We start from the raw sequence: 14761 nt of genomic DNA on the forward strand, positions 1-14761 counted from the left end.
ATACATGAATAAAAAATATTTTCAGAAGAAATCTGTAGGACAGAATTGAAATAGTGCTTGTTGAGTGAGCATTTAGGAATCAATCACTCAGTTAAATTTTCAACACAGATCACGAGCTCCACAAAGCCTGGCCATTGTACAGGACAGAATATAATCTGAGCACTGAGTAGGTTAATGAGAGTTGAGGACCATCTCTCATCCCATTTGGAGTTGAAGGTCAGCCTAGACTTCATAAAGACCTTTTTCTGAAAACAAATAAAAATGATAAAAAACATGATGAAAATTTTGCAGAAGTGAGCACATCATCTGTTTCATGTCATAGTGAGGAATACACTTAATTGATTGCTATGGATAATCCAAATAAGTAAGAAACAAGGTCAGGGAAAGACTTGTATAATAGGAAGCAGTAGAATTGATTGGAGAATCGGTTGTGAAGAGAATTAGTTCTGAAGTTCTGAGAATTAGTTCTCAGAGGGCAAGGGGGTGAGTATTTAAGAGCTTTAATTCTAGTTATGAAGTTGGCCCTATCTTTTAGATTTTAGTGTAAACATACTAATTTCCTCTTTGGCAGTGAAACTAGGAAACAAGTCAGTAACTCATAATGTATTACAAGGAAAAATTAATAAGTTTTATCAAAGGATTATTAGTGGGTGACCAGACAAGTGGTACTTAGTGTTGGTCTCTTTAGATTCCCTAAAAAATAACCTGACAGAACTCAGTCAGTGGTTTAGAAATTATCGCTTAGGTCCTGCTTTATCCTATTATTACTATCTACATTAGTCCTGAAATTCTTAGTTTAAGGAATAAAAATAATAAATAAAAATATTTTAACTGAAATATATGTATATGTGTTATAACTTATATTAGCATATTCATTATTTCAGGTACTAAAATATGACTCAATATGTTTCCCTCAATTGATATGCAAAGATACTAATTTCAATTGTAAACTAGACATCAACATTACTATTTGATAGGATATCTTAGGATTAAATATCTAAAGAGTCAAACTTAAAATATTTCATAGCTATAATTACTTTATGAAATGAACACTGAATCCAAATAATGTATCTCCCATGCCCAGAGGGTTATAAAGCAGTTAATAAAAAATGTGTTCATGGCTCTTAATCTGTAATTGATCTTGATGATTTATTTTGATAGCTATTCTTTCCCAGCCTCCTGGTCACCATCGAAAATTGATTTATTCTCATTTGTAAATTTCTGAGTAGAAAAAATTTATTAATGGACAAGTTTATTTTCAGATGATTATTTCGTTATCTGTATCAATAGGTACTCTAAATGTTAATAATAAAATCCATATCCCCAAATCTACTTCATAATCCTACAAAATCAAAATAGTGAAATTAAAGAATATAGAAATTAAAAATATTATCTTGGCTTGAATAGCTCAGCTATTCTTAACTTTGTCTTTCATTTCTCTGAAATTAGTTTTCTATTGGCTTAAATTTACTTCCTCACAATGAGATACTTGTCAAGCCAAGGTGAATAGAAAGATTAGATTGGGAGGTGGGCATCTTGGAATTTATTTTTTGTCATTGTTTGTTTGTGTTCCCAGTGCTTGAGAATGAACCTAGTGCTTCATGCATGTCAGAAGAATGTTCTGTCACTGAGCCGTTCCTCAGACTGCTTTGGCTAAGACAAATATTTTATGTATGAGGTTTTTGTAGAAACAAAAATGACATCCTCTTGGAAACATGCCCAATCTAGAGAAATAAATATTAACATACAAACATAGAGTAGAATAAAAAATTGTATGCTCTTGTCCAGTGCCTAGTTTCTATGCTTAGGTTAGTTCATTATCAGTAACATACATATACCAATACATGATTTATAGTGCCTTAGTTTGTGTGGATTTGCTATTTTCAAGAAGGATTTTTTTCTCAACTCAGAAATATAACATTTACACATGAAAAATATCTATTTTTGTCTTCCAATAAACTTTTATAACTTTGTATTGTACTGGTTCTATATACTTGGTGAACATATTTATTATTCATATGCTTATGTTAATGCATATTCACCATATCCTGGTAAGAAAGTTCATGTCCTTAATTTAACCTTCTCAGTATGTTTTAATTTTAATGAACACTGATACAAAATTAATACTACTTGAAAACGTACATATGTCTAGGTAGACTATAATAAAATAAAACATATGTATTATTTTACATAATAGATTTCAAGGTTATGCAAACTGATATTTTTCAATGATAATAAAAATAAAATTAAAAATTCTGAGTGAATGGCCCTGTTCCTTTGTTATATTACTACTCTGAATTCAAATATTCCCTTTCCATTATCTCAAATGATATTTGGAAAAAGACTTATAGTTCTTTAAGAATCGGGCACATTTAATGAACAGTTACTTGTGGGGAGCCAACAGAAGGCGGCTATCATCCTTGCAGCCATCTTGAGCCATATACCCTGACAACAGACTTCATTACAATAGCCTACAACAGCTGAGCACACTCTGATAACATCTTGCTTTAGATACCCAGGATCTTTCCTTGGGTGTGTGAGACTTAAAGGTGTGTGACTTAAGGGCGTGACTTAGAGATCAGATTTAGAGACAAGACCTAAGGGCATGACTTAAAGGCGTGACTTAGAGGCATGGCTTAGAAGTGAGACATATAAAAGGCGAGAGGCAGACAGAAGTGAGTTAGTTATTAGGCATGAGGTAGAAGACACTGGACTAGAGAACTTGGAAGAAGAATTAGGATTATTAGGTATTAGGCACTTTGCACTTGGAGGAAGAACTTGGAATTAGACATTAGTCACTTAGCACTTGGAAGAAGTAACTTGGAACTTGGAGGCACTAGGGACTAGGAACTAGGGACTAGGAACTCAAGACTTGGGACTTAGACTAGGAAGAGAGACTGAAGAATAAACAGGATTGAATCACACTCTGTTTGGTCTCCATTCTTCACGTCTGTTCTCACTCTCTCTCTTTCTGAACCCCGACCCGTGGACTGGAGCACCTTGGGACAGTGCGGGCTCTAACAGTTTAGCCCCCAAGGCTTTTGGCAGTGTGGGTCCCAACATTAACAGAGCGGTCCTCAACATTTTGGCCCCCAAGCATGGGGCAGCTTGGGCCGCAACAGTTACTTATATCAATGTTTCATAAGACTAGCAAGATGACTCAGTGAGTAATGGTTTTGCTGCCAAGCAGGATGACTTGAGTTCAACCCCTAGGACTCTTATTATATTAGGAGAGAATAAATACTTGCGAATTGTCTTCTGATCTTCAGAGTTGTGGCGTGGTAACCTACATCCCGCACTTAAATAAATGTATTAAAATGTCATGGCTGCTCCTTTAATGAATGTTTTGCTTAATCCTACCACATAGGAAACATACCTACCACTAGACTTATCACTTAGGCCAGCCAGAGTTACAATGTAAAATCATGAGAGACAGATATATACTTGGCTAACATCAGTTTCTTTTGTTTTTGTGCTGAGATCTATTGCTGTATAACAAGTACCCTTTTATGTGCAATTAGATCGATTAATAACAGCCTTTTATAGAGGTATATGTATAAGTTCTCTAAAATCCCTATGTTACAAAGACAGAAGCATGCTTTTACAGTTTGATATTATCTGGACCATACTGAAGCAAACCTGAAGAACTGGAAACACTCTGAAATCAATGTTCATACTGTGCCTTAAAAGTAGATAAGTGGAAACTATTTTTAGCAACAAAAATATGGCACTTTAGATGAGTCCTTCCTTTAGAAATGGACATTTTTCAGGTTCACACTGAATTTTCCTCAGCATCACACAATTTAGAAAAGCCTGCCACAGAAAGCAATTGGGTAATGTGTAAATGGTCTATTTCCTCCTGGAATCAGCATGTGCTTTGGCTCCCCTTTGACCCTTGTAACAGAAAACTTGCTGAATCTATATATGAAATCTAAGTTTGCAAAAAGGAAAAAAAGTAAATCACACATGAACAGGCATGCTGAATAATTCCAATAAGACAACTCAACTATGAATTTTTAAATCCCAGGTTAGAGAGATTGTTTTTCCAAAATTTACTATATTAATAATTGACATATTAAATAAGCATTTTTTTCCATTACTGGGCCTTGCTTTCTGTATTTCTTCTTTAGACTCTTGTTTAACTTTTCCTTCCAGCTCCCTCATCTTTCTGTAAAATCTCCTTGCTCACTTAGGGATTTCCTGATGCTCACAGCTACTAGTTTCCTACTTGTCTTACTCCCAAGTTCAGTTTGCATGTTTTCTATAAATACATTTTCATTTTCTCTAACTAAAATCCCTTTCTTACAGAATTCATGTGTTTATGAATGCAAATATGAGTTTGCCATTGTTTTTGATGAATGTCAATCAAAAGTATATAAACTCATGAAGCAACTATGACTAACTTTTGGCCAACTTTCATACAGAATGGTTATATCCACTTAAAATGCTCAGTGGAATTCAGCATGATAGCAATACCTACAATTGCACACATGGAAGGCTGAAACAATAGAAACATGAGTTTGAGGCTGATGTAGAATATATAGTAAAATTTAGTCGAGAAAAATGAGAGAAAATAAAAAAGAAAAGAAAGGAAGGAATAAAGGAAAAAAGAGATGAAGGAAGGGAGAGAGAAAGACATAAAGAAAAGAAAAGAGAGAAGACAAGAGAAAAGGAAAAAGTAAGAAAGAAAACTGATCAAAAGACAGAAGAAAAGCATAGGTATTTAAAATTTCTCTGAAATATTTTTTTCTTTAATGATAGCAGGTCTGAACCAGGTAAAATACAACCTTAAAACAGGTATAAATTTAATTTCCCTGCTGGATAAGAATGCTGAAGACTTTTCACATATTGATTGACCATTTGTATTTCTCACATTGAGAATCATCTATTCATTCAGAAGAATCAAATTATGATATTTTGCAGGAAAGTGGATAAAATCATAGATCATTATATGAAGAGAAGTCCAGCTCTGACAAACAATGCCTGTTTTTTTTCATATGTGGAGAATAGAATTAAATAGTGTGCATACGTAATGAAAGAGATAAGCTACACATGTTATAAAATCACAGGCCATAATCTATTTGGGGAAGGAAGGGACACAACAAGAGGGAGAGATTGGGAATAAGGAAGTGTGGTAGGGCATAGGCATAATAATACATTACAATAATATATGTATTAAAATATCAAAAAATGCATATCATGCTATGCTAAACAGAACCTAATAATTAAATAATACCTACTTGAAATCCAAATGTATTGTTTTGAGATCCATGCCTTGGTACCCCAGGGTTTTCACAGGATGTTCTAGTAGGCTCTAAAGTAAACAATTAAAAAGATAACACTCTTTGGTGAACTCACAATAGTTGAAACCAAATGCATGAAACTTGTGCATGTCCCAGTCAAACAAAATCCAACTGTGGAGATGGAAGCTGGGGACCCAATCCCAACCTTAGAAGTACAGCAGTATAGCTATTAGCAGTCATTATCTGCTCGAAGACAGAGTGATAGTTTTCTCTAGGGGAGTAGCAACTGGCTTAACAGCCAAGCTTCACTGAAACCACAATTCCAAGAAAATTGGGGCAGTATAAGTTGGTCACAGAGGATCATCTTTAAAATGACATAATGTTGCATAGGTAAGGAAGGGGTGATGGATCTAGGAAAGTGTTGCAGAGGTGAATATGGTGGCCTTGGTGCAGGAGGTATGTTCCTGGGGATTTTCCTTGAATGTTTAAAGATTCAAACCTCTTCTTTTTCACTCTCTATGCTTTATGCTTGTAATTCAAGATCAGAACTTCTGCTCTACAGAGTATGCCTGCTATTTGTTGTCTTAAACACTTCTGCCCCCAAGAAGCACCTTATTCCTTCCCAATCATAATTCCAAGTAGGCTCTTTTCTGTAAGTTGCCTTGAACAATGTGTTTTATCAGATCAATGGGATAGTAATTAATATACAGATACCAAACTCTCAAAAAGGGGGAGGGTGGTGAAGAAAATTTGTGTAACCAAGTATACTCCTCTCATCTAAGTCAATCTTAAATAATCTCACACTTAGCAAATGTACTCTTGGTGAGAATACTGAACATAATGCTAACAGTCTCTCCCAGTAAGCAAAAGCTTCCTAATTTTGAAGCAAGAATTTCAGGATGAGGCTGGAGAAACAGCTCAGTGACTAAGAGACTACATGAGCTTACAAAGGACCTGATTCAGTGACTACCATAAATATCCAGACTCTGACAACAGCCTGTAACTCCAGCTCTTGCAATATTGAACATTTGTGACCTCTGCTAGCTCTGCTATCACACTGGCATAGCCACATGCAGACACCCACACATACACATATTTAAAAATACATCTTTAAAAGAAGAAACTCAACTTGAGTTCATTTATATGCATTATGTCGCTCTGGAACTTTGAAACTTTTGTCAGAAAAAAAAACAGTACTTGATATCAAACTCACTTTGTAAATGAAAACTTAAAGAAAATACTAGCTATTCAAGAAATCCATGTGTATGAAATGTTTGCCTGAAATATGAGGTAGAGCTATATTCTCATGAAAAAGGAAAAGCTGCCGGGCAATGGTAGCGCACACCTTTAATCCCAGCACTTGGGAGGCAGAGGCAGTTGGATTTCTGAGTTCAAGGCCAGCCTGGTCTACAGAGTTAGTTCCAGGACAGCCAGAACTACACAGAGAAACCCTGTCTCGAAAAACAAAAACAGAAACAAAAACAAACAAACAAACAAAAACCAAAAATTAGAAAAAAAAAAAAAAGGAAAAGGAAAAGCTATTAATGAAAACAGGATTAATAATTTGGAGTGTCCTGATACTTGTAGGTCATTCATACCTGGGAATGATAGGGCTGGTCATCTTAGTTGACTATTTATAAGGAGGCTACTAAGTGGATTTCTTAATGTGCCATTCAGTGTTAGAATCACTGATATATATGTATTGTCCTTCAAATATCTCTACATTTGGAACAATTGTCATTTTATATGAATGTGTTTTGCTATCTAAAATATTTTAAAATAATATTACTTAATAATACTGCTGTTCTAACATGTTGTTCTTTTTCATTAAACTTATAGATGACAAAATCATTTCAGTATTAGTTCTGGAAGTTTAAAATAATACAAAATGATGAAATGGTCCATTTGTATTTATTCTCTTTACTTTCTAAAAGTATATATATATATATATATATATATATATATATATATATATATATATATATATATAACCACCTATACCATGTACACAGTAAGACAAGAATTAAATGTTCTTCCCAGATATTATCATGCAATTACAGAGAATAACCAGCCTTTATAAGAATTACCTATGCAGTGAGGTGATGAGCCACTCCAGGTGCCATCAGTTTGGCATAATCTCGTGCTTGATCCCACCAGTATGAAGGGAGAATTGCAGCTGAATGAAACCTCAGACTGATATATAAAGCTTTTGCCTTCTCGTTTTCCTTGGGAAGGTATACCAGGATCACCACAAAACTTTGCTAGAAGTTAAAAATGGAGATATTTATCACAAACATAATAGATACAGTAGAGTAAATATAAAATCATGAAAATTCACTGGAATATTACACTAACCTGATATTTATGATAACCTATACCAGGGAAATTTTGAAACTTCTTTCTAATTTATATATAAAGTATAATGTTTAAGAACATATAATATTTAAATAATTAGTCTGATGTGCTTGCCCATGCTAGTTAGTAAATGACAAGTGATTTACACTTTTTAATTTAAAAGATCAAAGTAAAACAATAAATCTCCAGTAACATGTTGCAAAGTTGTACTCTACTCTTAAAATAACATATGGCTCAAAGGTAGCATCATTAATAATAATCTCTAAAGGTTAAGGCATAATAAAGCCTGCTTTCAAATATGCTTGCATGTACAGGCACATGTACACACATGTGTACATGCATATATATATGCATAATATGTATATGCATAATCATACACACACATGCACAAACACAAATACACACAAACATAAGGATATATGTATTGTATCTGTTTATTGTATTCTGAGCACTGAAATGTGTATACCAATATGTTTTTTTAAACTTAAAAGATTAATTTAAATTTAAGTTAAATTTAAAATATTTTTTCTTTCCAATTCTTTAATGCTTCCCACATATTCTCCAGGATTTTTAATGTGCTGCAGTTGTGATGTTTACATTTTGTTGTTTGTTTTTCTACTTCATGTATTCATCTAATTTTATATAAATATTTTTCACTTGGGAGAAATTTTTATTGTTATCTGTTATTTGCATTTACTTTAATACCTTTTACTGAATTTCCTCTTTGAAATATTAATATACACGTTAAGTATATCTTGAGTACTGTGAAATCCACCCTCTCGAATCTCCCTCCTACACCAATTAACTACTTTCTAATCTCTTACCTATTTTCATATTTATATTTGTTGATGTATTGGTAGATTGGCTGGAATATTATATGTTTTTAAACTGAATTTAGAAGAATTTACTGTGTAACAATAGATTTGAAACTATTCTTCAATCCCTAATAGTTTCCCAAGGTACAAAACTGATGACATGACTATGACTTCCCTGGAATCTGTCAATAGACCATATTTCAAAATGTGCTATAAAGCCCCTCACTGACCCAAAATTGGTTAATGATAGGGTCACTCATATGTACACATAAATATAAAAATATTTGAATGACTTCCTCTTCAATATACTGATGAAATACTTAAGGGAAAAGTAAGCTAGCTCTTTTATTAGCATTCTCTAGAAAAACAAAACTTATAGAATTTAACACACACACATATATATATTATATAAAATAAAATTTGTAGTACATATATTCATATATATGGTGTATTTGATATATATGTATATAATAAATTCTATATTTATATATTTTGTATATATAACAAAAACCCCATATGTATATATGGTATTCATTAGAATTTATTATGAGCTGTGGTCCTGCTAATCAAACAATGGCTGTCTAGCAATGGAAGTTCCAAAGATCCAGTAGTTGTTTAGTCTGCAAAACTGAATGTCTCAGTTAGTCTTCAGAATCATGAAGAAGCTGGTTCTAATGCTGGTAAAATGGGTTTGCCAGTGAGAGTGAGCAAGAAGGCAAAAAGAGAAATCTTCTTCTTCCATGTTCTTTACATAAGCTGCAACTAGAAGGTGTTGCCTAGAATAAATATGTATCTTCCTGCCTAAAAATATCTGGATTAAAAGTGATGTTCCCTCTTCAAATAATTTAATTTTAAAAAGTCTCTCATATGTGTATTCAGACACTTTAGCTACCAAGTTGACAGTCAAAACTAGATTTCATAATATGTAAATAAACATGCATGCAATCTTCTGAGTTTGTATAGTGATACTTATATGTATAGGACCTTAGGTATAACCACTTAGCATTGGAAAACCGCTTTATGAGTCTCAAGCCTCCTATGTTCCATTACTTGTGCCATTTTCTTTCTCTCCAGAAAGCCATATTTTCCATCTTTAAAGCTCTACAAAAGGGCAACTACTTGTTTCCCTTTGAGTGTAATTCTCCCAATTGATTATCTGTACCAAAGGTCCATATGAGTCATGCAACCATAAAAATCACTTTTCCTGTGCTTCCCAATATGGGTCAGACTATTTCTTGACATTGGCTTATCTGTGCTTCCCATTATGATCATCATGTCTGGTGATTCAGGGTTGCCACCTGGCCCATGCTAATTTGAAACACAATTAAACCCATTATATTTAATTCATCCAACCGAACAGGAGCACCTCTGATGCTCTAAGGTCTAGTATAAGAAAAAAAAAATGACCAAAAGGTTCTAAAATATACTGGTGCCCCTCTTGCCTTTTTGCAGGATTAGTGAAGGGCATGTTTTTAGGCCTTCCCACTCTCTAGTAGTAGCTATAATATAGGGTACCCATTTTAGCATTGCAATTTTCCTGATCCTTAAAACATCCCTCGTCACCACTAAGCTAAGGAATATCAGGCATCTTCAACCCCTTTTAAGAACATCTTTGAAGAAATGATTCAGCCAATAATTCAAATAAACTTTTGATAACTTTTCTAGCTGTTCAAGCTTCTATATTAAACCTAGAATCTCCTCAAGGGGCTAGATCAGAAAATTCAAACTGATCCAGTTTTATGCTCCTTGCACAATTATCTGCCACTCTTAAAATCCATTCCCATGAATATTTCCCAGCCTACTGCTTGAATGAATTTGTAAACTCGTTAAACTATTTATTAGTGTAGCATACCTCCTCTTGGACTGCATTTTCTACCTCCATTCTTGGAGGTTGCTCAGCCTTTCTTCTGGTTATAGGTCTATAGAAAAGTATTGTTGGGCTATGGGAGACATCAGTAGGTCCTTGCCTGGCAAATCTGTCAGGGAAGGTCACTGCTGGTTTAGTAGTCAGTGAAAGATTATTTTCCTCAGTAAAATGCAAAAAAAAAAAAAAAGCAATATTCCAGGAGGTAGTGTGGGATTCTATCTACTGCTGAGTGAGTAGAGACTACTTCATCAAGTAAGGCAAAACACTGAGAATCTGAGGGCACAAATTTCTCAGCCTTATTAGGGTCCTCCTTCACGTCTCTACCCCAAGTTACAAAATCCATTCTTTACCCCCCCCCAAAAAAAAATTCTTTAACTGCCAACACTCTCTGAGGATTAGGCTTGAATTTATTTTATTATTCATTCAGCCTTATAATAAGAAGTGAGGCGTCATTTTTCTGTAGCTTGAGCTCTCTGCCTGCTCAAGAGATGGCCAACACTTCAGGGTACACTTAAAAACTTTGAGACATTTTGTTTGTGTCTGGATCTGGTCAATTTTAGCACTGAGTTTACTGTTTCCTTCACCATATGCTCATGTTAGAAGTTGTTTTGTTTTATCATGAAGGATATTTTGGTCTTTTGTCAATTTATCTATAGATGTTAGGAGCAACCGAGCAGCACTGTCATTTTTCTTAGTTTCCACAATTAGTCAAAAGCTTTATATAGGGTCACCAAATCAACAATTGATGAATTAGGTCAGTCATATGCATTTGTCTCCTTAATGTTGTAAAATAGTTCATATCATGAGCTTTCAGTACTTTCAAGCTTCAGGAAGAGATTTCAGTAACTTGAGGGGCTTCAGTAGTTATAGGAATTGTTTGAGAATTGTTTGAGAATAGCCTATTCAAGATGCTTAAAAAGAATTCATTCTTATACTTCTGTTACTCTAGGATGACAAGTGATACCAAAATCTGATTAGTTCTTTAGACAATCATGAATTCTAGTATGAGTCTCTTTGTCCTAAAATAGAGATATAGATATAGACACAAATATAGATATGTAAAGTAAAGCCTTTATTTCTACTTTTATGGGAAATGTATACATAGTAAACACTTTGTGTTCAGATTTGAGAGATGTGTTTCAACATCTTTGCTATCTTTGGGTTAATCAGTTGATGCTAAGAAATTGTTTTGAGATTGTTTGACCCTTGAAATAAATGTCTCCCTAGAAAGTTTGCACTTGACTATGGCTAGCCATAATTAAAAGGGTCTGAGATTTGTGTGGGTTGTTTGCTTTCACAGGCAGCAAGGACAAGATAACTTTGGTATTTGGAAACTTCTAACATTTGAATAAAGTAACTGAAGTATGCTAGCTTTGTGCTAGTTTTTCCAGGAAGGCTGAAGCCTATGGGGAAAATGAAGACTTTGCATCTTGGTAAGCTTTTCTCTCCACTATACAACATACGACAAAAATCATGTCAAATCAACATAGAAACACACACACACACACACACACACACACACCCACACACATATGGCTGTAGTGTGCTAATGGGCATGGGTCCTGTTGGGCTGATCGTGAGTCCTTTGTCTGCCACCCAAAGGGGCTGGTGCTACGACTCAGGGAGGCAAAGGCATGGGAATTTGACTGTGCTCACTCCACGCTGTGCCAGGCTGTGAGAAGCCACAGCGCTCCACTCTGTGGTGAAGAGAACACAGTCTGGTACCCTGCAGGGGTCAGAGCTCTTGGCTTGGGTGTCCCTGGGCCAGGAGGCAGTTGGGGACTGACTGTTCTCAAGCTCTTGGGCTCTCAGGCACTGTTGAGAGGCTGTGGAGGGACCAAAATGGGGTGTACAGGCTGAGTCAACCTGCAGCCGAAGGGGCTAGGTGGACGAGCAGCGTCCAGCAGGGAAGAGAGACTCCTGGTCATGGCAACTCGCTTGGCTAGGTCATGGCTTGCTCAGCTTGCTCAGCTAGCTCGCCTGAGTTGGCAGCCTTCATGGCTGGAACACAGAGAGGTCAGTGGAAGGAGGTTAGATGGTGGCTTGATAGTTGAAGACCTTCTCCACAGCTCCCCACGGTGGGCTCCAAAAAGGAGAGGTATTCCACGGTCTTAAAATATGGTCTTAAGATATTAATCGTCATGGTAGAAAATGGATGAAGCTACCTGAGTATTCTCAGGGCAGGCCTGAGGTTAAATACTTTTTGCAAGGACGAGGGTCTGGGGAAGAATGATTACTGGCTATCCTCCTAGGACCTTTAGGTATCTCATGAATATGGAGATGTATTGAGGCTCTTAGGCATGTATTCACACCCTCTACCTGTGCTACCTGACAGATGGCCACAAACCTCTCTTTGGGAGGGGCTGTAGAGGACTGTGGCTATGTGAAAGTAACTAGGGGTCCCAGAGCAACTGAACTCCTACTGTTCCTTTAGGGTCTCTGGGGTTCAAGGCCTGAGCTCAACCAGGTACCCAGCTGCCTCTTACAGCCCACCCCCCAACACACACATATTCTATTAGAATGGCTCATAGGCTGTGGTCCATCTACACAATCCAGTAGTTATTCAGTTTATAAGGCTGGGTGGCTCAAGTGATTTTTCAGTATGCATCAGAATCCTAAAGCAGTAGGCTAGAATGCCAGTGAAAGAATGGACTTGCCAGCAAGAGTGAGAACAAGCAGGCAGAGAGGGCAAGCTTCCTTCTTTCATAAACTTTACATAGGCCGCCACCATGCATTGTGGCCCAGATTAAAGGTAGGTGTTTTAGTCTCAAAAGATCCAGATTAAAAAGTAGATTTTCCCACTTCAAGTTGTTTAACAAAACAAGATAAAACAAAACAATAACAACAAAGAAGTACTTCCTCCCTTGCAAAGAAGCTGCTTTGGTTTTACTAAGACAAATACTATTCTAGACACCTTACAGAATTTGTATATATTCATAGACATACTGAGAAATACTCATCTCCATGTGCTTTTAATGCATTTCTGGAGGAAGTAAGCAATCATCACGAGAAAAAACAAAACAAAACAAAACAAAAAAAAAAAAAAAACCACAAAGGTAACTTATGGTAAGGCAATCAGTACAATGAGGAAAATAATTCAAAGGAAGGATATTTAGTCTTTGTGTGTGGTGTGTGATGGAAAATGAATTTGCATATCAAATAGTATAGCAATGGTCTTTCTTGCTGGTGCAGAACCAGCTCTCTGCAGTCATCAAAAAGTCATGTATGACTGGCATAGGATGAGCCTGAAGAAAACTTGTGGGTGATGAAAACAAGTAGGATTATAGCCATTGGACCTATACAGAAAACATTTGTTTTTCTTTTATATAAGTGAAAAAAAGTGTAACATGTAATTATTATAATCATTTGAGAATATATTCCATTTCTAATATGACAATTTATAACCTAAAAATTAGTGAAAGAAGCAAATAGAAACTATAACAGGCACATTACATGGCTTCCCATTAGGTTGCTTTAAATTATATCATCTAAATGAAGACATGGCTGAGTGTGATTAGAACTTAACTGGAGCATGTAATCTAAGACAGCAAAAAAATCTAAATGGTTCAACACGGTAGTAAGAATAAGTATTTACCTCCACTCTGGACCAACATAGTTTACTGGTAAGTATTTTAAAAAGTACCTCCTCAATGAAATTGAGGAGTTAATTGTAAACTCCAATTTTCAATAGCTTTGAAACAACTTATTTTCTTTCATAAAATAATTTAAAATAATATCAAGAATTTAAATAATATTATTTAAAATAGAATAGAGATAAATAATAAGGGAAAATAGTTCAATAACCCTTGGCTTAAGGGTTCTACTACTGCTGCTGCTGCTGCTACTACTACTACTGCTACCTTCTATTTACATTTTTCCCTTTTCCTAGTTTCAATAAAAACATCACTAAATCAATTTCTTCCCACTCTTTGTCTCTTTGTCATTCTGTTTCTGCCTCTCTGTTTGTCTGTTTCTCTGTTTCTGTTTCTTTCTGTCTCTCTCTGTCTCTCTCTCTCTCTCTTCCCCTCTGTATTCCATTCTCTCTCACTTTTCCATCTCACCCTAGAGATAAACTCTAGTGACTTGTTCACACTAGACAAGTGGCACCTACTCAGGATAGTAAACTGCTAGATAGAATTTTTCATTCACATCAAACCAGATAATTTTTTTTTCTTTACAACTCTTTAACTCTGTCTATGTAAAAGTATCTTTAAGCTGTGTGAACACATTAGTGTTTTCCAAGATGATCCACATTGTAAAAAGAATTTCAGGGGATAATGTGTCTTTCATCAACACTGTGGACATCTAGAAATATTACCTAAGAAAGGCTTCTATAAATGCAATATTAGTCCATGCCTAACAGAATGCAATAGTAAATATAATTAGCTTTTCAATTTGATGGTAGTAATGTTTCTTAAGATAGTTTCTACTTTGAAGGAATTTAAAAATAAACAAGAATAACTTAGAAAACTTTTTTAATG

At 35.2% G+C, this 14761-nt stretch overlaps 1 protein-coding gene across 1 annotated transcript in view; it reads right to left on the minus strand.

The window, feature by feature from the left end:
* Positions 1 to 14761, minus strand: part of Csmd3 (CUB and Sushi multiple domains 3) — a 942208-nt gene that overhangs the window by 22486 nt on the left and 904961 nt on the right. The window contains 2 exon segments of the mRNA XM_076912208.1: positions 5237 to 5314; positions 7331 to 7504. Of these exon segments, the coding sequence (XP_076768323.1) occupies positions 5237 to 5314; positions 7331 to 7504 (252 nt within the window).

The sequence above is a fragment of the Arvicanthis niloticus genome, chromosome 13 (assembly GCF_011762505.2).
Source record: "Arvicanthis niloticus isolate mArvNil1 chromosome 13, mArvNil1.pat.X, whole genome shotgun sequence".
Classification (NCBI taxonomy): domain Eukaryota; kingdom Metazoa; phylum Chordata; class Mammalia; order Rodentia; family Muridae; genus Arvicanthis; species Arvicanthis niloticus.